Source organism: Notolepis coatsorum (genome assembly GCF_963971535.1).
Source record: "Notolepis coatsorum genome assembly, chromosome: 1".
Classification (NCBI taxonomy): Eukaryota; Metazoa; Chordata; class Actinopteri; order Aulopiformes; family Paralepididae; genus Notolepis; species Notolepis coatsorum.
This window is the reverse complement of record NC_140165.1, coordinates 101,384,209-101,408,074: the sequence shown is the minus strand read 5'-3', so window position 1 is coordinate 101,408,074 and position 23,866 is coordinate 101,384,209. Positions and strand designations below refer to the sequence as shown.

The window sequence follows — 23,866 nt, the reverse complement described above, 5'->3', positions numbered from 1 at the left end:
TTATGATTTATGATGAATTGAAAATGGGGGACCCTGATGTAAACAAGACGAAAGTTGGTCTGCATCCCCAATTAACAATTGTATGTACTGAGCTGTACTGTACTGTACCCATTCTGCAATCTGTTAATAAACTTTTCAATCAATCAATCAATCAAGCTACGCGGAGCGCAGTCAGTCAGTAGCCTACACCCCGTATATTCCGATAACGCTATATAAACCATGCTGCATTCATTCTGAGAGAAAGATCTATTATTCCAAATGCTATTTATAGGGTTTTGACCATAATTACACTACTGTTGCTATTTTACAATGAACTATAATGAACTACGGTTCGTACAGAACGTGCCAGTGTTATTATGCACAGAAGCTCATTTCCTTGTTGTAATAATATATTCTACCACTGGGCGCTAGGTACGCCAGGTCTGAAAAGTGCGTAGATGTACGCACAAAGTCAAGTTCAAGTTGAAGTTGATGAATCCCACTCTTTGCTTAGAAATGATCGTACGCACAGGGTAAGCACAGATCTGTGCGTAGAACACGTTGATGCATGAGGGCCCAGATGAGGTCAGAGGAGTTTGATAGTATTTACTTAGGATGGCCAGATAATGTTGATATTTAAACTTAAAAAATAATAATACATGAGTCTTTATAATTTTGTATGCTGAAATGTATTGTCTATGTATGTTATATGAAAATAAAAACTCAAGTTAAAAAAAAAAAAAAAAAAAAAAAAAAAAAAAAAAATAATAATAATAATAATAATAATAATAATAATAATAATAATAATAATAATAATAATAATAATAATAATAATAATAATAATAATAATAATAATAATAATAATAATAATAATAATAATAATAATGATCATGCAACATTAAAAAATCTTTGTAGGGAACAGTTTGGGAGAGGGAGGTAGGGAGGGGTTTAATTTAGTTTTACAACAGAAATAATTAGTTTGTTATAATGAAAGTACCAAAAAAAGGTACCGTCGGGTACCGGTAATGGTTCAAATGTGAACAGTACCCAACCCTAATCACACCAGAACCTTTTCTGCTGGGTATAGCATAGCTCTCTCTCTCTCACTCTAGTTCTAAAAACCTTTTTAATAAAAAATAAAATAAAATAAAACAAAAGACAAGCACAATATCGCCACGGTTGACGTGCAAAGCCAAACACATTCTCATCGGGTTCCGTTCCCCGTCAACAACCATTCCATTAAGCACCAACCTCGACTCGTCATCACACTCCACTCCCCGGTCCTGTGGACCCAGTGATCTCTCATTTACCGCCCCAGTACCCTGCTTCATTTGCCGTGCTGCTGACGTCGGCACCGCGCGCTCATCAAGATCCCCTCGTTAGCATGCCGGCCGGCGCGGCGGCTATGCAGATGAGAGGAGCGCGTGGGTCTGAATCAGTTCCACCAGGTTATGTCTCCCGGCGGGGCCCTAACCGGGGGCCCTCGCTCATCCCTCGCTCATCCCTCGCTCATCCCTCGCTCATCCCTGCACCAAGAAGCACGGGAGGAAGCGCAACGCCCGGGATGATCACTGTCAATTAGCCATCCTTTGCACCGGGGGGTGGGAGTGGGGGGGTGGGCCTGAGGGAGGGCTGACGAGGAGGGGTGGCTGATACGGACGGTGCTCTGGTTGAGAAGAGGGATTGAGCGTTTTTTTTTGCGACACCCATAGCTGGAGGCACTGGAGCAGTCTCATGTATGATCCTAAAGGAGGAGTGCTGATCTGCTGATCATAAGTCATAAGTCATAATGAGGTGTCATGTGACTTGAGTACTAAGTATGATAAATATGGGCCCAGGCCCCTTTTATAGGTCCACGGAACAACAACAATAGGATACCACTATTGATTTCTGAAAGAATGGCTGCTGGTAAAAAAAGAAAATTATTATGGAATATCATTAAGTTCTCTCTTGAGATCTGTGCCTACAGAAAGGTTTTTAGGGTGTAATTATCTGTATCTGTTTGTCTTTGATATGTGGAATAATCCATGTAAGGTAACAAGTCCCTTCTACTTCAGTGTATTAAAAAGAATTGTTTAATGTAAATTTACAAAAGGCAATTTAAATTAAGTCTCTTCCCATATCCCTCCTAGGTACTCATACACACACACACACACACACACACACACACACACACACACACACACACACACACACACACACACACACACACACACACACACACACACACACACACACACACACACACACACATAAACAAACACACACACACACACACACACACACACACACACACACACACACACACACACACACATAAACAAACACACACACACACACACACACACACACACACACACACACATAAACACACATACAGACACAGGCACACACACACACACTCAAACCACAGGGTGGGTCAGTACAGGGTTCAGTGCCTTGCTTAAGGGCACGTTGGCAGTGATGATGGGCACCGCAGATGAAAGACCAGTGACCCTGTATTCTCTCAGTCACACCTGGATTCCACCAACATCTGTGCCAGGGATCAAACTGGCAACCTTTCAGTTACCAGCTGGTTGGCTGCAGCCAGAACCAAACTCTGAAACCTCCACTAAGCTTTTCACTCTCTCCTCTCTCTCATATCCTCTCCCCCCTCTCTCCCTCCCCACCTCTCTCTCCTCTCTCTCTCATATCCTCTCCCCCCTCTCTCCCTCCCCACCTCTCTCTCCCTCTCTCTCATATCCTCTCCCCCCTCGCTTCCTCCCCACCTCTCTCTCTCCCTCTCTCTCTTATCTTTCCTCTCTCTCTCTCATATCCTCTCCCCCCTCTCTCCCTCCCCACCTCTCTCTCTATCTCTCTTATCTCTCCTCTCTCTCTCATATCCTCTCGCCCTCTCTCCCTCCCCACCTCTCTCTCTCTCCCTCTCTCTCTCTTATCTCTCCTCTCTCTCATATCCTCTCCCCCCTCTCTCCCTCCCCACCTCGCCCCCTCTCTCTCCCTCACTCTATCTCCCTCTATCTCTCGTATCTCTCTTCTCTCTCTCATACCCTCCCTCTCTCCCTCCATACCTCTCTATCTCCCTCTATCTCTTTTATCTCTCCTCTCTCTCTCATATCCTCTCCCCCCTCTCCCCACCTTTCTCTCTCCCCCTCTCTCTCTCATATCCTCTCCCTCTCTCTCTCCCTCTATTTCCCTCTCTCCCCCTCTCTCTCTCTAGTTCCCTCTCTCCCCCTCTCTCTCTCCCCCATCTCTCTCCCTCTCTCTCTCTCTATCTCTCTCCCCTCTCCCTTTCTCTCTCCCCTCTCCATCTCTCTCCCCTCTCTATCTCTCTCCTCTCTCTCTCTCTCTCTCTCTCTCTCTCTCTCTCTCTCTCTCTCTCTCTCTCTCTCTCTCTCTCTCTCTCTCTCTCTCTCTCTCTCTCTCTCTCTCTCTCTCTCTCTCTCTCTCTCTCTCTCCCCCCCCCTCTCTGGCCAAGTCTATTCTGGGGCCAGATAAGGACATCTGCTCGTGCATTCAGCTACAGCAGGGCCAGGGGCCACCTCCTCCCGCCTTGGTGGACGGCTCCAGCCATGAGCAGAGTGCAGCAACACAACAACACTGAGGAAGGATGGATGGACCAGTAATCACCTGCACATCTGCTGTAGCCGCTTCCAAGATCCATATTTATATGTATTTATTATGGGTGGGAAGGAAGAGGGGGGCAGGGAAGGAGAAACGGGCAGTAGATTTGCCATTCTGAAAGGTCATTCAGTGTGTGTGTGTGTGTGTGTGCTTGTGCGTGTGCGTGTGCGTGTGTGTGTGTGTGTGTGTGTGTGTGTGTGAGTGTGAGTGTGTGTGAGCGGATAGGGGTGGAGGTCCTTCTCCTCTCCGCACATGTAGGCGTATAAATGTGATACACAAAACAGAGATGATCCTGTTGCCAATAGTGACCGATGTGGTCCATAAGCAGCGGTATTTACAGATGAAACGAACACAGACACAGACATAACCCACGGCGATGCAAATCCTCCTTGCTCGCTCCGACGGCGGCAGGGAGCGGCAGCGAACACGACTCACTAATCAATAACTTGAACTATAGCATCCTGCAGGATAGTTCTGTATCGTATGGCTCTCGCTCGGCGTCACTCTCTGCACTGTCCTCGCACACGTGCACGCGTACTGAATAAAGACCACAATGTACCTTTAATCCCAATATTTGTCTGACCACACCCCTATCAGCTTACCCATATAAGCAGGGGTGGGGCCACCCACTCGCCTCCTTCTCGCTTTCACCACAAGGAAGTGCCTCGGTAGATCCCCACTTGAAGTGATGTGATGGTAGGAGAAGAGTTGGAAAACAAGGATACGTTGACATCATATCTTTATTTTCTCTCTCACTATTTTCGAGAAAATACGGCGATATTGTCTTCGTACTGGAGTGTCTGGAAGATGATGATCATTCAAAAAATCCTCCACCGGTTTTCGTATTGGGAGTTTGCGCCGCTACATGCCTTTCCAACTGCAGTCCTTGCTGTGTGCTGGTTGCGGTAAAGACACAGCTGGGCTGTAGGACGCGCCGCTGTTGTGAGAAGCGGTGGGTTCCAGGTTTGGTGAGTTATGTTTTGCTGGCAAGCTCCACTTGTCTGTTAGTGCTATGGGGGCTAGTTGACAATGTTTATGAAAACCGGCCCCAGACTAGGGTCCTTTGTTCAGCCTCTTAGGCGACAGAAGACCTTGGTCTGAAGCCCATTATAGTTTAACTAGTGGGCCACGACCATTAACACTGGTGATCCCTGTGTTTTCTGGACGAGTGGATGTTTTCTCTGTCACCGTGAGCCCCATCTTTCATATCCAAATGAGAGTATTCCTCACGAGGAAATATGGGCATAGATGTTCGGTAGCGGAAGATCTGTGTTCAAGTCAGCTACAGGCCATTTGGGTATTGTGCTGGCTCCGTCGGGTGTTGGTAAAATCACCGTTGTAAAACTGTGTTAACATCTTGTTTCTCTTTCTCTTAAAAAGTGAGGAGGGTTTCAGAACGGCGGCCTGTCTGAGTGAGTGTTATATCATTGTGTACAAGTTCAGGTGATAGCTGTTTAGCTTACGTACTAGTGGTGGCCTACTGTTAGCCAGTCAGCTGTTAGCTGCGGCGCTAGCCTGCTGTGATCACTAGGTGGCCTACCTGGCTAGGCTAGGAAACGTTAGCTTGCTGCTATCGGCCGAGGCCCAGCGCGGGGTGGCTCCGGCCCCTCGCGCGCCGCCGCGGTTCCCAACTCCCCTCTCCCTCACGGGGAGAGGCGGGGGGGATTCGAAGCTCCCCTCTGGTTGCGTGCGCCGTTCGCTCGGCGTCTCGCGGGCAGGGGCGGTAGCGACCGACGGTTAGAGCGGCCGTTAGCTTAATGCTACTCTGTTGAACGTGCTTTGATTATAACATGTTTTAAACACTCTTGACTACGACGTCATCTTTGACAGAGGATGTTCGTCAAACCTGCCCTGGGCCAGGACGGCAAGGACTGCGTCAACAAGAGGGACCGTAGCGACGGGATGGAGCGGCGACGCTGCCCAGATCGACAACACAGGACGGCTGTGTTTACTACGGTGCCTTGAGACTGCACTTCGCTTGATCTACGCTCCGGGTAGGCAAGGTTTGGCCAGACCTTGTACACTTCTTCTGGCTTTCCCTTCTAAATGTTTTGTAAATAACGATGTTTTCCAAAAACGAGTGTTGCTGCACTACATTTAGGATACGACGCGAGTTATGTGTGAATTGTCTTGTCACTGGTATTTAGCTTCTCCATGCAAATCGGGTTGTTGTTACAGATGTGAAAATGATCTGGTTTGTTGTGTTGAGAAACATCATGTGTGTTTATATGTACCATGTACTCACAACTAAGGGGGTTAACTAACCTATAAAGCTATGCTTAGTGACAAATGAGTAAAGAATGATTCTTTTCTCAGCCTGTAATGACAATGAACAGTGTGTTCACATATTAACAGGTTTTCCTGTTTTAACTGGCCGTATTAAAGGTAAAGTAGGAGGATTGTGTTTCCCCCCGGTTCCCTGGGGACTTCTTCATCCTCCTCTCAGACATGTTGTTGCACTACATTGTGTCACTGTGTGGTAGGGATACGATGTAACCCTTAGCTTGATTGCTGAGGTTGTGCTAAAACTGCTGGAGAAACTTTATTTTCCTAAAAGAAAAGATTGTTTGGTCGCTTTCGTGTGTGCTTAGCAAGGCCTGTGGCCAATACTAATCGAGAATTATGTATTCTCTCATTATGAAAAACGGCGTTCCTCTGTAGAGTGTTTTTGCCATTTTTTGTAGGTGATGATGGGTTGTGTGTGTCATGTGAACTACAACTGGGTTGGACTGGCCACAGAAGCACATGTGTAAGTTTGGTACCGGGGCTCTTGGAGAGCCCTCTCTATTCTGTGTTTTTTCCTTAGTAAAAATCAGATAGCAGGTTAGCTCATGCGCTGTGTGAAGCTGTCAGACGCTTCATAGAGTTGACTATGACTGTGTCATACTCTCTTTTTGTCATTACATCGTATCATGGGTGTGGGGTCGTAAAGGGGTGAACTTGTAACCTTTCCTTCCCCTTTTTTCTGTTGGTCAGGGGTAAACCCACCTGTCCTTCAAGGTTCCTGTCACGTTGCGGTTCGGCACGTTACAGGGTGAGGGGGGGGGGGGGGGGGGAGTTTCCTGGTCCCACGGCCTGGAATATTGGCCGTGTGCACCGCAGAAATTCCCCCGCCATAGAGTACGTCACCGTGCGCGTCTCTGTTGGTAGGACTTCCGTGTGCTGTTCAGGTCCATGTGATGGATCTGTTTCGGGGGGTGGTCAGGGCTCCTCCTCACCAAGCTCCTATTCGGGCCTTCTGTGAGTTGGGACTCCTTCCGTGAGGAGGGAGCCTCCTTCAGAGTACAGAGCCTCCTCCTCAGATTGTCAAGGTGAGTGGACCCTCTAGAAGGAGTCCTACTCTATTGTGTATGTATTCGATTCAATTCGATTATTGAGTGTGTATGGGTTCAGTGCCTCCTCCCCGGAGAGCCCTAAAACCAATTTTTTACATGGCTCAAGGTGCAATATATTCTTTTCAATCTGTACAGCTCGCATGGGAAGTCTCTCCCGTCTCCTTCCTATGGGAGGGTGGTGGGATGTAAAAATGTGAAAAAATTTTACCCCCGGCTGTGTAGACTGGGATACATACTGTTGGTGCTTCCTTCTTTTCTACTAAAAAGAGTTGGAGTTAGGAAGTATCACACCCCTCTTGTCGTTCCCCTGGGCGCCTTGGGGATTCAATGACAGGTCTAAATAGCCTGTTCATTGATGTGGGTGTGTCCCGACGCACGTATAGTGCTAGCTCGGGGGGTTCTGTAAACAGGCGACTGACTGGCACGCCTTGGTTGCTTGAGGTTAAAACGGCGTTTTTATAAAGCAACTGGGATGGAGGTTTTTCCTCTTCCGATGACCAAATCCGCCGACCTGGGTTGGTTATCGACGGATTCTCGTTCATATCTGGGGGATGATGACGGAATGGATCTGAACATATGTAGAGGGGTCTCACGCCCTGGGGGTGGGCCACCGGGCGCGGTTCGCCCGAACGTCTGGGTGGCGCCTTCTTTTCATGTTTAAGATCAACACGCATATCTGCCCCTTCTCCTGGAGTAGGCATGTCGGCGTGGTTAGGGCACGGGACTGGTTCTGGTCACGCTGGTCCGGATCAGTTGAACCCGTTGTCCGCCGGGGATGCAGATCTGCTGTTCTGGTACCCTGAGGGACTTGGGCTTTTTTCAGGGGGAAAAATGCCAGGTCGGTCCGGGTGTCACAGGGTTAAGCGCTATGGAGACCCTGGTTGGGTAAATTTTTTACTCAGCACTGTCGTAATGGCTTACGGCCATGCCGACCTGTACACGCTCGATCTCGTCAGATCTCGGCCGCTACGCAGGTTGGTCCTGGTTAGTACTTGGTTGGGAGACCGCCTGGGAATCCCAAGTACGGTGTGCTTGGGGCTGGTTCTCCATTCTTTTTCGCTCCTCTCTCACGCATGGCGAAGAGGGGCCTGTTGGGGTGGTCTTTGACCTCCTCTGGTGACCCTGTGCTTCCCGTATCACCGGGCCCGGTCCGAAGTCATGTTTCGTCGACCCGTAGGCCTGGGTTAACCCTTTTTTGAAAACTGAAACACTTGTACTGCGGTATAGCCAGTGTATACCCGCAGGTGTGTTTTGGAGTTTTTTTCTTGAGGGGTTATAGGAACAACCACCGCATTGGGTAACACCAAGGTGGTTGATTCCCTGGTGTGTTGGAGCAGTGTCAACTCCCGGGTTCACCGGTTGAGGGTGCCCCTGCACGTTCATGACGTCTGCCAATCGTGTCAGCCTTCTCTGCCTCAACCCCTCTGGGTGGGGGCTTTTTAAGTGGAGGCTTGGTCATGCAACAACGCCAGCTTACGCCCCTTCCGCCGGGGCGGCTGTGTTCAGCTGTCCCCTCTGGCGCCTGTCTCGTCCGCAGTCTCCAGGCTAGGGTTAACAGCCTGTTGCCTGGTTTTTTCCCCGGTGCGCTGCCTGCTTCCGTTGGTTAACCTTTTTTGTGTGCTTACGGCCATGCTGACTGCCTGTTCTGCAGGGTCAGTGTGCCAGGCGGTGTACTATTGGGGGGACAGGGCCCGCTCGGCTGAGGGGCCTTTGTCCGAATACGCTGGCGATGTGGGGGGCGGGGTCACTAAGTGCCCACCTGGTGGGGTCTTGATGCTGGCATCATGGACTTCTCCGGGCCCCCGTTCCAGGGGGTCCAGTCCCTTTGGTGGGTCTGGGTCTTCCTTCGCGCTCCGCTGCTACGGCCTTGCCACGGGGTTGGGTTTGCCCTTGACCCCGTGATTCTGGGGGCAGTAACGAGGTTGTTCCCTCCGTTCGTTCCCGGGTGGCATGCGGGTTGTGCGTGTGTGTAGTCGTGGGGTCAAGCCACGGTCTGCTCACCCTGTGCGTTGAGTTGCTTGAGTGCCTCTTCGCACGGTCGGGTCCGTCGCCCTCCCGTGAAGCCCCCAATAGGGGGGGTGCCCTCCATTAGGGGGGGTCGGGGGGGCTCGGCCCTCCCTGTTCTGATGGTTGTGGGGGGCTTTCAGCGGGGTGTATTTGTCGGCCGATGGCTCTCGCTCGGCCTCCCTTGTGCAGAGAGTGACGCCGAGCGAGAGCCATACGATACAGAACGTTAGGTTATGACTACATAAAATGAACATAAAATAAGAAGGGCTAAAACTAGTAAAAGAACATAAAATAAGAAGGGCTAAAACTAGTAAAAGAATAAAAGAACATAAAATAAGAAGGGCTAAAACTAGTAAAAGAACATAAAATAAGAAGGGCTAAAACTAGTAAAAGAGTAAAAGAACATAAAATAAGAAGGGCTAAAACTAGTAAAAGAGTAAAGGAACATAAAATAAGAAGGGCTAAAACCAGTAAAAGAACATAAAATAAGAAGGGGTAAAACTAGTAAAAGAGTAAAAGAACATAAAATAAGAAGGGGTAAAACTAGTAAAAGAGTAAAAGAACATAAAATAAGAAGGGCTAAAACTAGTAAAAGAGTAAAAGAACATAAAATAAGAAGGGCTAAAACTAGTAAAAGAGTAAAAGAACATAAAATAAGAAGGGCTAAAACTAGTAAAAGAGTAAAAGAACATAAAATAAGAAGGGCGAAAACTAGTAAAAGAGTAAAAGAACATAAAATAAGAAGGGCTAAAACCAGTAAAAGAGTAAAAGAACATAAAATAAGAAAGGCTAAAACTAGTAAAAGAACATAAAATAAGAAGGGCTAAAACTAGTAAAAGAACATAAAATAAGAAGGGCTAAAACTAGTAAAAGAGTAAAAGAACATAAAATAAGAAGGGCTAAAATGAGTAAAATAGTAAAAGAACATAAAATAAGAAGGGCTAAAACTAGTAAAAGAGTAAAAGAACATAAAATAAGAAGGGCTAAAACTAGTAAAAGAATAAAAAGAACATAAAATAAGAAGGGCTAAAACTAGTAAAAGAGTAAAAGAACATAAAATAAGAAGGGCTAAAACTAGTAAAAGAATAAAAAGAACATAAAATAAGAAGGGCTAAAACTAGTAAAAGAGTAAAAGAACATAAAATAAGAAGGGCTAAAACTAGTAAAAGAGTAAAAGAACATAAAATAAGAAGGGCGAAAACTAGTATAAGAGTAAAAGAACATAAAATAAGAAGGGCTAAAACTAGTAAAAGAGTAAAAGAACATAAAATAAGAAGGGCTAAAACTAGTATAAGAGTAAAAGAACATAAAATAAGAAGGGCTAAAACTAGTAAAAGAGTAAAAGAACATAAAATAAGAAGGGCAAAAACTAGTAAAAGAGTAAAAGAACATAAAATAAGGGCTAAAACTAGTAAAAGAGTAAAAGAACATAAAATAAGAAGGGCTAAAACTAGTAAAAGAGTAAAACATAAAATAAGAACGGCTAAAACTAGTAAAAGAGTAAAAGAACATAAAATAAGAAGGGCGAAAACTAGTAAAAGTGTAAAAGAACATAAAATAAGAAGGGCGAAAACTAGTAAAAGAGTAAAAGAACATAAAATAAGAAGGGCTAAAACCAGTAAAAGAACATAAAATAAGAAGGGCTAAAACTAGTAAAAGAATAAAAAGAACATAAAATAAGAATGGCTAAAACTAGTAAAAGAGTAAAAAAAACATAAAATAAGAAGGGCTAAAACTAGTAAAAGAATAAAAAGAACATAAAATAAGAAGGGCTAAAACTAGTAAAAGAGTAAAGGAACATAAAATAAGAAGGGCTAAAACTAGTAAAAGAGTAAAAGAACATAAAATAAGAAGGGCTAAAACTAGATAAAACTCAACAAAAGGCTCTATTAAAAATTTGTGTTTTGAGGCCCTTTTTAAAAGCATCTGCTCTGTGGTCAAATCAAATTATCACGCCCCCCCTCCCCCCGCCCACACCACCCCACCTAGGGGTGGTCAGATATTCAGCTTTTCCGGCAGTAAGCGTTTCCTATAGGGCCTGTTGCCCACCTCATTACAAGGGCCTCTTGTTCCTGAGGACAGTTTTATGAACCAAAACAAAACCGCTCTGCTGTAAATGTCCCGTTGTTAAGAGCTTCTCTTCCTGAGGGAAGAGGGGAGGGGGGGGGGGGGTACTACGGTGAGACGGAAGATGACCAGGTCATTCAGAGACGGGTCATGAATTAACACCACTGGTCTAGAACCTCCTCCTCCTGATCACTTTCCTAAAGGGCACACAGCTTGTTATTACCCTTCCTCCCACCTGTGTGTGTGTGTGTGTGTGTGTGTGTGTGTGTGTGTGTGTGTGTGTGTGTGTGTGTGTGTGTGTGTGTGTGCGTGTGTGTGTGTGTGTGTGTGTGTGTGTGTGTGTGTGTGTGTGTGTGTGTGTGTGTGTGTGTGTGAGTTCAAATGGACTGCATTTTTTAGTGTGTTTCAATGGACTGCATTTTTTTGTTCAAGTTTCAAGTTTCAAGTTTCTTTAATATTTGTCATACAGAAGTACAGAATACTTTTATACAAAATGCTTCTTACTGTTACGCTCCAGAGACTGTGCAAGACAAGATAAGTATGAAATAAAATAACATAGTAAAATTAGAAGTAAAAAAATGAGGTCACAGTGTTCAGTTTAGACATATGTACAATGTTCGATGCAGAATAGACGTAGTTACCATACAATATACAATACTGTGCAGTGTACTAATATACAATACTATATAGTGCAAGGCAGAAATGGGACGAGGTGCAATTTAGGTACAATTCACAGTAGGTGTACGAGTTGTAGTGCAAATCCTTTATCAATAAATATAAAGTGTAAAGTGTGTTTGTGTGATCTAAAGTGTGGAGAGTGGGTGCTGCAGTGTGTTGTTTGTTTGAGTGAGTGTGTGCGTGTGGGTGTGTGTGCTGTGTGCATTTGATGGTTGTTGCATAGTGTTTATTGTTCGTTTAGCAGCCTGATGGCCTGGGGATAGAAGCTTCTTCTGAGTCTTTCTGTGCTCGCCTTAAGACTCCAGTATCGCTTGCCTGACCGCAGCAGTTCAAAGAGGCAGTTGTTCGGGTGGCTCGAGTCCTTAATAATTCTCTTAGCCTTCCCCTTGCACCGCTAGTGTGTTTCAATGTGTGTGTGTGTGTGTGTGTGTGTGTGTTAGTGTGTGTGTTAGTGTGTGTGTGTGTGTGTGTGTGTGTGTGTGTGTGTGTGTGTGTGTGTGTGTGTGTGTGTGTGTGTGTGTGTGTGTGTGTTAGGTTAGTTTAGGTTAGTTTTAACGTTAGATAATGTACAAAATAAACGTATTTCCGGTGCTTTTAGACCTAGCTCTTTTATTTTGAAACCCCCTGACCGGAAGTAAACATGATGCTTCTTTTTCTGCTTGTTATCAATGGGTTGGTTGAGAAGGGAAGTTTCATCTATCTAGGGAACCTAGCTACATACGGGGTACAATGTTGCATAGGCTGCGCGTCGATGTTGCAGAAGCATAAAGGCAGAGTGTCTGCAACACTGTTGCGTTGTCGATGTTGTGTTGCAGTTAGGGCTGACCTTCGAAGCTTTTTTTGGCAATCGAAGCTTCGGGGCCGAGCTTCGATTTTAATTCGAAGCTTCGGATTTTTTTTTATAGTTTTTTTTTTATTTAATTTTTTTATCTTATGTTGTGGGACTTGTACAGCACTTTCGTAAACTTTGTTGTTTTTAAATATGCTCTATAAATAAAGTGGATTGGATTAATGAATTAAGTAGCCCCTTTCGTGACTGTGACGCAGCCAACAAGGTTTCACTCGTCTGTGTGATTTAATTCAAGGTGGATCGCTGTTGTCGTTTGAACAACTTCAGATTTCATGGGAACTACCAATCCCCCAAATCAAGAATGTTTAAGATGAATGAAGTAAGATTTTGATTATTTGAAATATGGCCTGTGTAGACTAAACTATGCACAGAATTATGTCAGTCTACAAGGTCCGGATTCTACATGGTCCGGCAATGTAGACTCCACTACAGACCAATTATCAGTGAATGTTCATGCATTTTTAAGAAGGGCTACTTCCACAAAAAAACAAAGAACTCACCAAAACATCTCAGTAGCACCTTATCTAAATGTTCTATTTCATATATGGAGATTCATATTTATTTATGTATTGCATGCATTTCTACATTTTATTTCCTATTTTGTTTATTTATCCCAGTATCTTTCTTATGTGTGGAATTCTACAAGGCATGTAGGTGTATATGTGTTTGAGGATGATATCCTTCAAACAGGCAATAGTGATGATATAATTTGGGCAGTGCTGAGCTGGGTTACTTTCCTCCAGTGTATTTGTCCCCCGGCCCCACCCGCGCGCACGCACACACACGCACACACACACACACACACAAATCGAAGTACATTTTTTTTTTTTTTACTTCGATTTTTTTTATGTTCGAAGCTTGTGCCATCGAACGAAGCTTCGAAGTATTTAAGACAGCCCTAGTTGCAGTTGCTTCGCAGTTGCTGTAGCATGTAGAGGCCTTAAAGGATAACTCAACTATTTTGGGAAATTAGCTTATTTAACATCTTCCCTGGAGTTAGACAAGAAGATGCATACCTTTTTTGTCTCTGTGCGTGCATTTTAGCTGTGGGAATAGATGCTCCGTTAGCATAGCTTAGCTTCATCACTGGAAGTGGGGGAGGACAGTAGCCTTACAGTGCCTTACAGTGTATTGCAAGGTCTGACATTGACCAAACTTGATATGCATGACCTTGGTGGGCTCTAGGTCAACTCCTGAAAAGGGGGTCAATGTCAGACCTTGCAATCAAAAGTTAGGGGCGCACTGAAATTATGGCAAGGGTTATTAGCCCCCTAACTTTTGATTGCAAAGTCTGACATTGACCCCCTTTTCAGGAGTTGACCTAGAGCCCACCAAGGTCATGCATATCAAGTTTGGTCAATGTCAGACCTTGCAATACACTGTAAGGCTACTGTCCTCCCCCACTTCCAGTGATGAAGCTAAGCTATGCTAACGGAGCATCTATTCCCACAGCTAAAATGCACGCACAGAGACAAAAAAGGTATGCATCTTCTTGTCTAACTCCAGGGAAGATGTTAAATAAGCTAATTTCCCAAAATAGTGGAGTTATCCTTTAAGTTGCCCCCTTACTTGCGCGAGCTGCTGTGCCAAAAAAGTACAACGGGGCTCTATGGAGAAACCATGACACTCCCCTGACTAAAAGTTGTTTCATATGAAAAGGGCTGGATGTCATTTAGCCAAATCAGCACAGCTGTGAGTGTGAGTCTTTCACCTTTTACATATCTAGCTTTGGCATTGATTGTTTAGATCGCTAGCATGTAGGGCTGTACCGAATAGTTCGAAGCTTCGTTCATAATGTTGACATTCAAACTCTAAATCAACATTAGAATTTTAAAATAAAAGATTTTTTTTTTTTTTTTATATTTTTTTTATTATTGCAGAACAAAAAGTTATTAAAAGTCAGTACTCAACACACAATGCATAATGAAACTTTCAGTAAAGGTGGTTATAATATATGCAAGTACAGAAACAGGATAAAACAAAAATAGTCTATAATAACATTTTAGCCGTATACAGTGTATATCCAACGAAATTACAATTATATAAATGTTAGTATATAATATACCCCTAATACCTATTTTCTAAAACCCTACACACATATGCTCCAGCTCAAACCCCCCCCTCCCAGACCCCCTCTTGGATAGTACCTCCATTATCCCTCACTCCTAACCAGACACCACCATTATAAGCTAGCTTTTATTCTCTCCACCACTTCTAACCACATTGACATTTTGGATTCATTGATCCCCAGAATTCTTGCTGTAGATATTTCTTGATATATCACATCAAGATATGTAAGAAACCACACTTTTCGGCACATTTTTTTCCGGTTGAAACCAACGTGATGCGATCAGTTTTTTAGCTACTGTGATACCCGATAAAACCAATCTTTTTAGTTGTGGATTCACTGCAAACTCAAAAACATCATTCAATAGTAATACCGCGGGGTGTACAGGTATATTCCAAAATACGAGTGTTGATAATTGTTGGGACACATCTTTCCAGAATGCCTTAACTGGTGGGCAGTCCCAATACATGTGCATAAATGTTCCTTCGTTCCCATTTGTACATTGGGAGCATTTGGAGTCTTGTATAAGCCCCATTTTGCACAGCCTTATAGGAGTCAAGTATGTCCTGTGAATATAGTTCAGATTGATTTGTTGATGATCCGGGTTCCTTGATGTAAGTCGGACATTTTCCCAGGCTCCTTGCCAATCAAAGTCATATTCCAGGTCTGGTATATCCCTCCTCCAGACAGTGTCTATTTGAAGGGTTTCATACGAGGACGTTAGTAATTGATAATAAAAACTTGATACAAAACCTCCCAATGTATCTCTTTCATAGAAAAATTTGTGGTATCTGTGGTGTTCAATTGGTACAAGTAATGGAACACCGTGAGATCTCATACAAAGTCGTAACTGTATGTAAAAAAGCCATGTGGACTCGGTGAGGTTAAACTTTATGCATATTTCGACATAACTACAGAGGCCCTTGTTATTAAAAATATCCCCTAATGAGTGTATGCCTTTCTCTTCCCATATAGGGAATCTTATAGGTCGTTTTCCCATTAGGAGTGCATTGTTATTGAATATGAGGTGTGATTATGCCATTCTTGAGGGTTAGGATATTTCTTTTGTGTTTCCCGCCATGTTCTGATTGCATGGGTAATTATTGGGCCAAATTCTCGCTCACAATGCTTGATTGAAATTTTAGTGTGTGCTATGTCTTCCAGTCTCTGTGGGGCTACCATGTTTTCTTCTAATTCTCTCCAAGATACCAAAGCCTGGGGGTCAAACCATATCTTCACTGGTCTTAAAGTGAAGGCCTTAAAATATTGTAAAAAATCTGGGACTGCCATGCCACCGTCTGCTTTATTTCTCTGTGCGGTGGATCTTTTTATGCGAGGTGGTTTGTTATTCCAAATAAATTTGTATGTGGAGGTTTGTAATCTTTTCCAGTAGCCCTCTGGAGGAGGTAACGGAAGCATTGAGCTGAAGAAATTGATTCTTGGTAATACATCCATCTTAACTATTGATACCCTTGCCTGTACTGAGTTTTTAAGTTTTGCCCACCTGTCCAGGTCGTCTTTGATTTTGTTCTGTATTTTTGTGTAATTGTGCTTCACCGTTTGTCTTATGGTGGGAAATATTTCCACACCCAAGCATCTGAAATGTTTGACCATGGGTATCGCACCTGGGAGGGTTGTGTCTTTTTTTGCACTGGTGTTAAGAGGAAGAAACGCCGACTTAGGCCAATTTATTTTAAATCCCGATAAATCACCAAAGTTTTCTATCAACTTGAGTATATGCGGCAATGTGTTGTTGGGGTTTTGCATGAACAATATTACGTCGTCCGCATATAAACTAATTTTAAGATGTGTGCCCTTGATTACTATTGGTTCTATGTGTTGGGATTGTCTTATAAATTGTGCTAAAGGTTCTAATGATAGATCGAATAGTCCGGGACTAAGAGGGCAACCCTGTCTGGCTGAGCGTGATACCGGAAAGATATCGGAGATGAATGTGCCTGTTGTAATCCTGGCCGATGGGTCCTTGTATAGTACTTTAATCATATCAATGAATCCTTTTCCTAACCCCATCCTTTCTAATACTGCCCATAGAAACGACCATTCTAACCTGTCAAATGCTTTCATAGCATCCAGGGATAGTATCGCCTTAGGTGTGGTGTCCTCTTTGTCAGCATCTAGTACGTGCAGTATTCGCCTTATGTTATCATTGATCAGGCGACCTTTTATGAAGCCTGTTTGGTCCGGATGAACTAAAGACGTCATATGCTTTTGCAATCTGATGGCTAGTATCTTAGAGTACAGTTTGACATCGGTTCCGAGGAGGCTTACAGGACGGTAACTACCGCACTCAGTGGGGTCTTTGTCTTTTTTGTGAAGAACTGAAATAAGTGCGGTATTTTGGTGTTTATGGAAGCTTCCCTCTTTGACTGAGTATATGATCATATTTAGTAATAAGGGTCCAAATATGTCCCAGCAAGAAATGTACATTTCTGATGGGATACCGTCAATTCCCGGAGCCTTGCCGTTTTTCATTCCGGATATGGCCTCCTTGAGTTCTTCTAATGTGATCGGTACTTCTAACTGTTTAGCGTCTTCCTCCGTAATTTTAGGGAGAGTAATTTGATTAAGATATGTGTCTAATTTGTCTTGATCAAAGGTCGTTTCTGAATTATATAAATCGGAGTAGAATTCTTTGAATGTATCGTTTATTATTTTGGGTTCTGTTACTAGAGTTTGTTGTTTCCTAATGGCAGTTATATCTGCAAATTTTGCATTAATTCTTAGTCGCATGGCTAATAGGTGACTAGGTTTAGAGCCTTGGAAGTACTGCTGTTGTCTTGTGCTGCGTATTTGCAATTCAGATTTTTGTCTGTATATTGCTTTGATCTCTGTCTTTAGAATGTTTACTTGGTTTTCTAGTCTAGTAGAGTTGTTGTATTTTAAAGAATTAAAAAGCGTTGAGTAAAGCGTTTCCATTTCAGATAGTTTTGTGTTTTGATTTTTGCGCAATATGGAGGAAAATCTATCAGAGAAATCCTTAATCATAGTCTTTACCGACATCCATAATATTCTGGGATCTTGCACCGAGTTAGCATTATCCCGTAGGAATATTGTGAGAGCTTCTTTAATTTGTGTAATGAATTCATTGTTGTTAAGCAGCATAGAATTAAAACGCCATCTTGGGGCCCGGGAAGATAGTGTACCAAATGTTGCTTTCAGGATTAAGTAGCAGTGATCTGATAGCGCATTGGGTGTCATTTCCACTTCATATTTATCAAATATTCTCGGGGATGCAAAGACGTAATCAATTCTGGATAGTGTGTTGTGTCTCGACGAACGACAGGAGTACTTGCGGGTCATGGGGTTAAGTGAACGCCATAAATCAGTTACCCCTGTTGATTTCGACCAATCTTTTAATGCTTTAGATGAATTTTTTTGTTCGCTGGAAAAGGTAAGGTAAGTTTTGTCCATCCTTGGGTTCCAAATGGCATTAAAATCCGCACCTATTATATATGAGTATTCGGGATGGTTTAACATTTCTCCGGTTAGTGAAGTGAAGAAACCCACTTCGTACAAATTTGGGGCATATACCGCTGCTAATGCAATTTTCCTGTTATTGTGTATAATCCTAGCTATAGTTATGCGCCCCTCAGCATCCGACCATACCCCTTTCAATTCGATATTTAATTTGCGTCTGACGACTATGGCTACCCCTCTAGTTCTCGTAACAAAAGAAGAGTGACTAATATTATGGTATATGTTATCCGCTAAGATTTTAAGATTTTTTTTCTTTTATATATATTTTTTGTGTCTATTCATTTTGTTTAAACCAATGGGGTTTTTCTTCACAGTTGTAGATAAAGATTAGGCTACACTAATATTATAGTATTATACTATTATAGTATATGCATTGACTCATCATAAAAATTTTAATAAAACATTTATCATAAATGATGTAGCCTATCTGCATCCGCTTGGCACTCGGCACTCCATCAAGACATCACCATCACTTTCGTACCAACCGTGCCCTTATTGGATTATGTTGACGAAACTGATGAGTTTATATTCATTAAAGAAAGTTGATTTAATAAAAGAAAATACTAATTTAATCAGATTAATCACTTTATTCAAATTGAGGATTTAGTTTGAGGATATTTAAAGGTGAAAGATTACATCATAAAATATGACGAGAGACATTCAAAGCTTCGTTCGAATACTTCAATAGAAGCTTTGAATGTTAAAAAATGACATTCGGTACAGCCCTATGGCTAACAAATGCAAATAATATTGTAGTCTGCCCCGTTGTTCTGTTGTTCTATTGTGATTCACTGCACACTACAGTATTTCTGTGGTAAATCTATAGTGTGTATGGAAAGAAAAACACAGAGATACTATAAATCACTACAGTATTTCTGTGGTAAATCTCTACAGTGTGTGTATGATAAAAACAACAACACAGGAATACTATAGTATATACTACAACAGGCCATCGGTATCAGGAGAATTTCCCCCGTTCTAAAATCCAATACCTAGAGCCGTGTGCATGTTTGACGCGCAGGGAGAAGGTCTCTCTAATGTTGAAAGACAAGAGATGATATCTCTCAATCTGATACCAGCGTCAGTATCTCTCTCTACCATCTACCGCCAATATCATCTCTGATCCGCAGCAAGGACATGGGTGATGCTATCAGGAGGCCCGAGCCGGGAGGAGCTTCCAGGCGCTAGAGGAGGACCCTTCCACCCTTCCACCATGTTCAGTGGTGGAAGAAGTACACAGTTCCTTTACTTACTAAGTACACGTAGAAATACCCAGATAAATGAGTACTCTGGTAAAAGTAAAAGTCCTCCATTCAAATTCTACTTAAGTAAAAGTAGAGACGTATTTGCTATTGAATGGACTTAAGTATCCAAAGTAAAAGTATGCATTCTACATAACGTTTGTGTATTCCAGTGCTTGGGAGCATTCAATCATCAACCCATTGACCTCTAAAAGTTATGTTAAAGTGGTATGTGGTCCAGTTATGCTGCTCTGATTAAAGGTGATGTTAAAGTGGTATGTGGTCCAGTTATGCTGCTCTGATTAAAGGTTATGTTAAAGTGGTATGTGGTCCAGTTATGCTGCTCTGATTAAAGGTTATGTTAAAGTGGTATGTGGTCCAGTTATGGTGCTCTGATTAAAGGTGATGTTAAAGTGGTATGTGGTCCAGTTATGCTGCTCTGATTACATCCTCTTGAGGTTGACGTGACAGGCTTCAAATGTGAAAGTATATACAGTAATCTTCATACATCTTTACCACGTTTTTCTATGCAAAATCTTTTTCTTCAAAGTAACTAGTAACCGATGGGTTCAGATAAATGTAGTGTAGAGTAAAAAAGTACAATATTTCCTTTTAAATGTAGTGGAGTAAAAGTATAAAGTTCCCTAAAATGAAAATACTCATGTAAAGTACAAGTAGCTCGAAATTGTACTCAAGTACAGTACTTGAGTAAAAGTACTTAGTTACTTGCCACCACTGCCTATGTTCAACATATAGATAGATAGATAGATAGATAGATAGATAGATAGATAGATAGATAGATAGATAGATAGATAGATAGATAGATAGATAGATAGATAGATAGATAGATAGATAGATAGATAGATAGATAGATAGATAGATAGATAGACAGACAGACAGACAGACAGATATTTTTATTTGTCCACTTTCATGGAAATTTGTCTTCGTCTTTTATGATATGAGTTCAGCAGGTTTTGGGAGCGCCATGCCGTTTCTGCGTCCGGGCCTGGGCCCTGGGTAACAGGCATACAAGAGGGATTTTTGTAACCAGTGTGAAGGTGGATGTTCTGACCTGTGTTGAGGATCCAGCCTCCCTCCTGGTCCGCCCTTGAGTCAGCCACCTCGCCGTCACCGTCCGCCCCCTCTGCTCCCCTGCAAGAGGACAAAGAACGAGGGGTTAATAAGATCCGCCGCTCCTTGATTGGACTCTGAGATGAACACCGCACACCGAGTCGGCACGTGCAGCGAAGTGCCTCCACGCCAAGGTGATTCTTCTTAAAGGAACACGCCAACATGTTGGGAAATTAGCTTACTGTCTTCTCCAGAGAGAGACAAGAAGATGGATACCAGTTTCCTCTCTGTGCGTTCAGTAGAAAGCTATCTGGCTGCACGTTAGCCTAGCTTAGCACAATGAATGGAAGTGGACAGTGCCGGTTAGCCTAGGCATTGTCCAACTAACACCTCTCCCGAAGGCAAATAAACAAATACACACATTTGGGAAAAAAATCCATCAGTCACTATTCTCTGAAGTGTGTTCTTTAATTTGGTTAAAAAAAAAAAATTCTTCATCAAACCTCATACGCCGTAGGCCTGGACATGTTGGGTCTTAGTGTGTTTCTCCGTGCATCTGTTAAAACAGTAGTAGAACGCGCTCACCTCACTTGACTTGACACTGGGTGCTGTAACCTCTGATACTATACATGAAAAAATAGGGAAACAGGTCCAGGCACACACTCCAGTTTTTTTTTCAAATGTATTGGCAGCCTGAAATCATCATGACGTTTCGGTGTGAACACACCTTCTTCAGAAATGGCTTGCAATGAAGCACGAAGGTTAAGTGACCAAATTATACTAATCAAACAGGACGCGACAACATAGGGAGTGACAACACATTCCAACGAGACGTCTGCACAAAATACACCTTAAAAAGCCCATCCTTACAAAGTGCAACCCCTTCGGAAGCTTCTCTGTGCTTCTTCTCCCAGAGGCTTCCACAGTCTGGCACCAAGCGGAGCATTAGAGCGCTGGCATTAAGACGTAATGACTCCGTTTGCAGTTCCCTTGAGCCACTGTCGCCCCAATCACGCAGAGTGTGTGTCACGTTGCCGTGTGATGGGAATGTATTTCATGTTGTGTGGCGTCTACACTCTCCTTCTGAGGTCCCATGAATATATAAGTGAACGATTTCATCCATGCTTTTATTAACCAGTGAATTTGGGCATTTTGCTTAGTTGTTTGGAGTCCCTGCGTCACATCTCGTATTGACCCTCCACAGAAAAGCATCTTTTTTATGTTTCTCCTCCTCAAGTGTTAATCATCTGTGCGCGGTCGCCCGCGGTTACTTTTGAGAATAACGACGGCGTCTTCGAGCCCCCGAGAGGGAGCGTCTCGCCGTGATGACTAGATTACCTCGGATTAATTGCCGGCCGACTCCGGGGTGACAAAAACCCTTCACATTTAAATGGGAGTGATTCATACGCGTCCGCGCGGCCCGCCTGCACGCCCCCCCCCCCCCCCCCCCCCCCCCCCCGACGGGCTACACAGACACAGCGGTGCTTTTCCAAGATTTTTATTCCAAACTACACGTCGATTGAACTACGTTGTTTAATCGACATCATCCGCGATGAACACATGGCAGAGGTGCCATTGATAGACGTATTAACACAATGGGGACCGGCCACGTATATATACGGCTTTCGGTGCCATGCGTTGTGGACCAGAGGCACGTACATAGCCGTGGCAAGTTGTTATGGTTTTATTCCATATTAGTTTCAAGTTTCTTTAATAGTTGTCATACAGAAGTACAGAATACTTTTATACAAAATGCTTCTTACTGTTACGCTCCAGAGACTGTGCTAGACAAGATAAGTATGAAATAAAATAGTATAGCATGTAAATTAGAAGTAAAAAAGAGGTCACAGTGTTCAGTATAGACATATGTACAATGTTCGATGCAGAATAGAAGTAACTGAGTTACCATATAATATACAATATACTATGCAGTGTACTAATATACAATACTTTATAGTGCAAAGCAGAAATTAGATGAGGTACAATTTAGGTACAATTTACAGTAAGGTGTACGAGTTGTAGTGCAAATCCTTTATCAATAAATATAAAGTGTGTTTAGGTGATCTAAAGTGTGGAGAGTGGGTGCTGCAGTGTGTTGTTTGTTTAAAGTGAGTGTGTGCGTGTGGATGTGTGTGCTGTGTGCATTTGATGGTTGTTGTATAGTGTTTATTGTTCATTGAGCAGCCTGATGGCCTGGGGATAGAAGAGTCTTTCTGTGCTCGCCTTGAGACTCCGGTATCGCTTGCCTGACCGCAGCAGTTCAAAGAGGCAGTTGTTCGGGTGGCTGGAGTCCTTGATGATTCTCTTAGCCTTACCCCTGCACCGCTTGTTGTAAATGTTCTGGAGCCCCCCTCCAATTGTGCGTTCGGCTGAACGTGTCACTCTTTGTAGTCTGCTTCGGTCTTGTGCAGTGCTATTCCCAAACCAGGAGGTGATGTTGCCGGTCAGGATGCTCTCTATTGTACATGAGTAGAAGTTCTTAAGGATCTTCTGACTGACTTGGAACTTCCTTAGGCGCCTGAGGAAGTAGAGGCGTTGTCGTGCCTTCTTCACAACACTGTCAATGTGTGTGGTCCATGTCAAGTCCTCGGATATGTGGGCTCCGAGGTACTTAAAACTGTTTACTCTCTCAACCGGTGCCCCGTCGATGCTGAGGGGGCTGTAGTCCTTGACCCCCGACCTCCTAAAGTCCACAATCATCTCTTTTGTTTTGCTGACGTTCAGGGAGAGGCTGTTCTCCTGGCACCATCCCGGCAGGACCTTGACCTCTTCCAGGGAGGCCCTCTCGTCGTTTGCAGAGATCAGGCCCACCACTACTGTGTCGTCAGCAAATTGGATTTATAACCGGATAACCGGATAATTAATAACAGGATCAAGATCCCCGACCGGCTCTGCAGATCTACGCTCATCTGTGGAATTGCAAACATGCAATACCGGCCAGATCCTCTTAGGGGCGCCATCGCTCCACTGCAGTATACCATGTGGGCGAATGGGGGAAAAAAAATTACCTTCCAATGGCGTTTCATATTACCCTGATCCCGAACCAACAGCATGCACCGTTGATTACGTTTCGAATCGCAGATTTCACCATGGAATAAGGGGATTTATCATCAACCAATGGACATATCGATCTACCAGATGCCGATTGATAACGGGGAAATGCTGTAGGGTATCCCACGGGCTGACGGTAAGACCTTATTCACCTAAATTACAGCCGGATCAGACATTGTTGTGAGACGCAAGCATTCGATCAGTGAATGTGGCTAGTTACACGGAGACTGTATTGGTAATCAATAATACTAAACGCCGTCCCCCCCCCCTTTCATCCATACATGCTTTGGGAGAGCCCGGATCATATGCAGTTTGTGTTATTTCTTTACCATATATAAAACGGAAATGCCGTTGAATATAACGTTAGTAGCCTTTAGCTCCATAACTAGCTTTCCAGAAA

The 23,866-nt window shown here is 43.4% G+C and overlaps 1 protein-coding gene across 1 annotated transcript in view; it reads right to left on the bottom strand.

Annotated features, from left to right (window-relative positions):
• LOC311244932 (disintegrin and metalloproteinase domain-containing protein 33-like) overlaps positions 1-23,866 on the bottom strand; it is a gene marked incomplete at its 3' end in the record, with an annotated part of 311,892 nt that overhangs the window by 207,395 nt on the left and 80,631 nt on the right. The window contains exon 2 of the mRNA XM_084334639.1: positions 20,417-20,496. Within this exon, the coding sequence (XP_084190765.1) occupies positions 20,417-20,496 (80 nt within the window). The remainder of the gene's footprint in view (positions 1-20,416; positions 20,497-23,866) is intronic.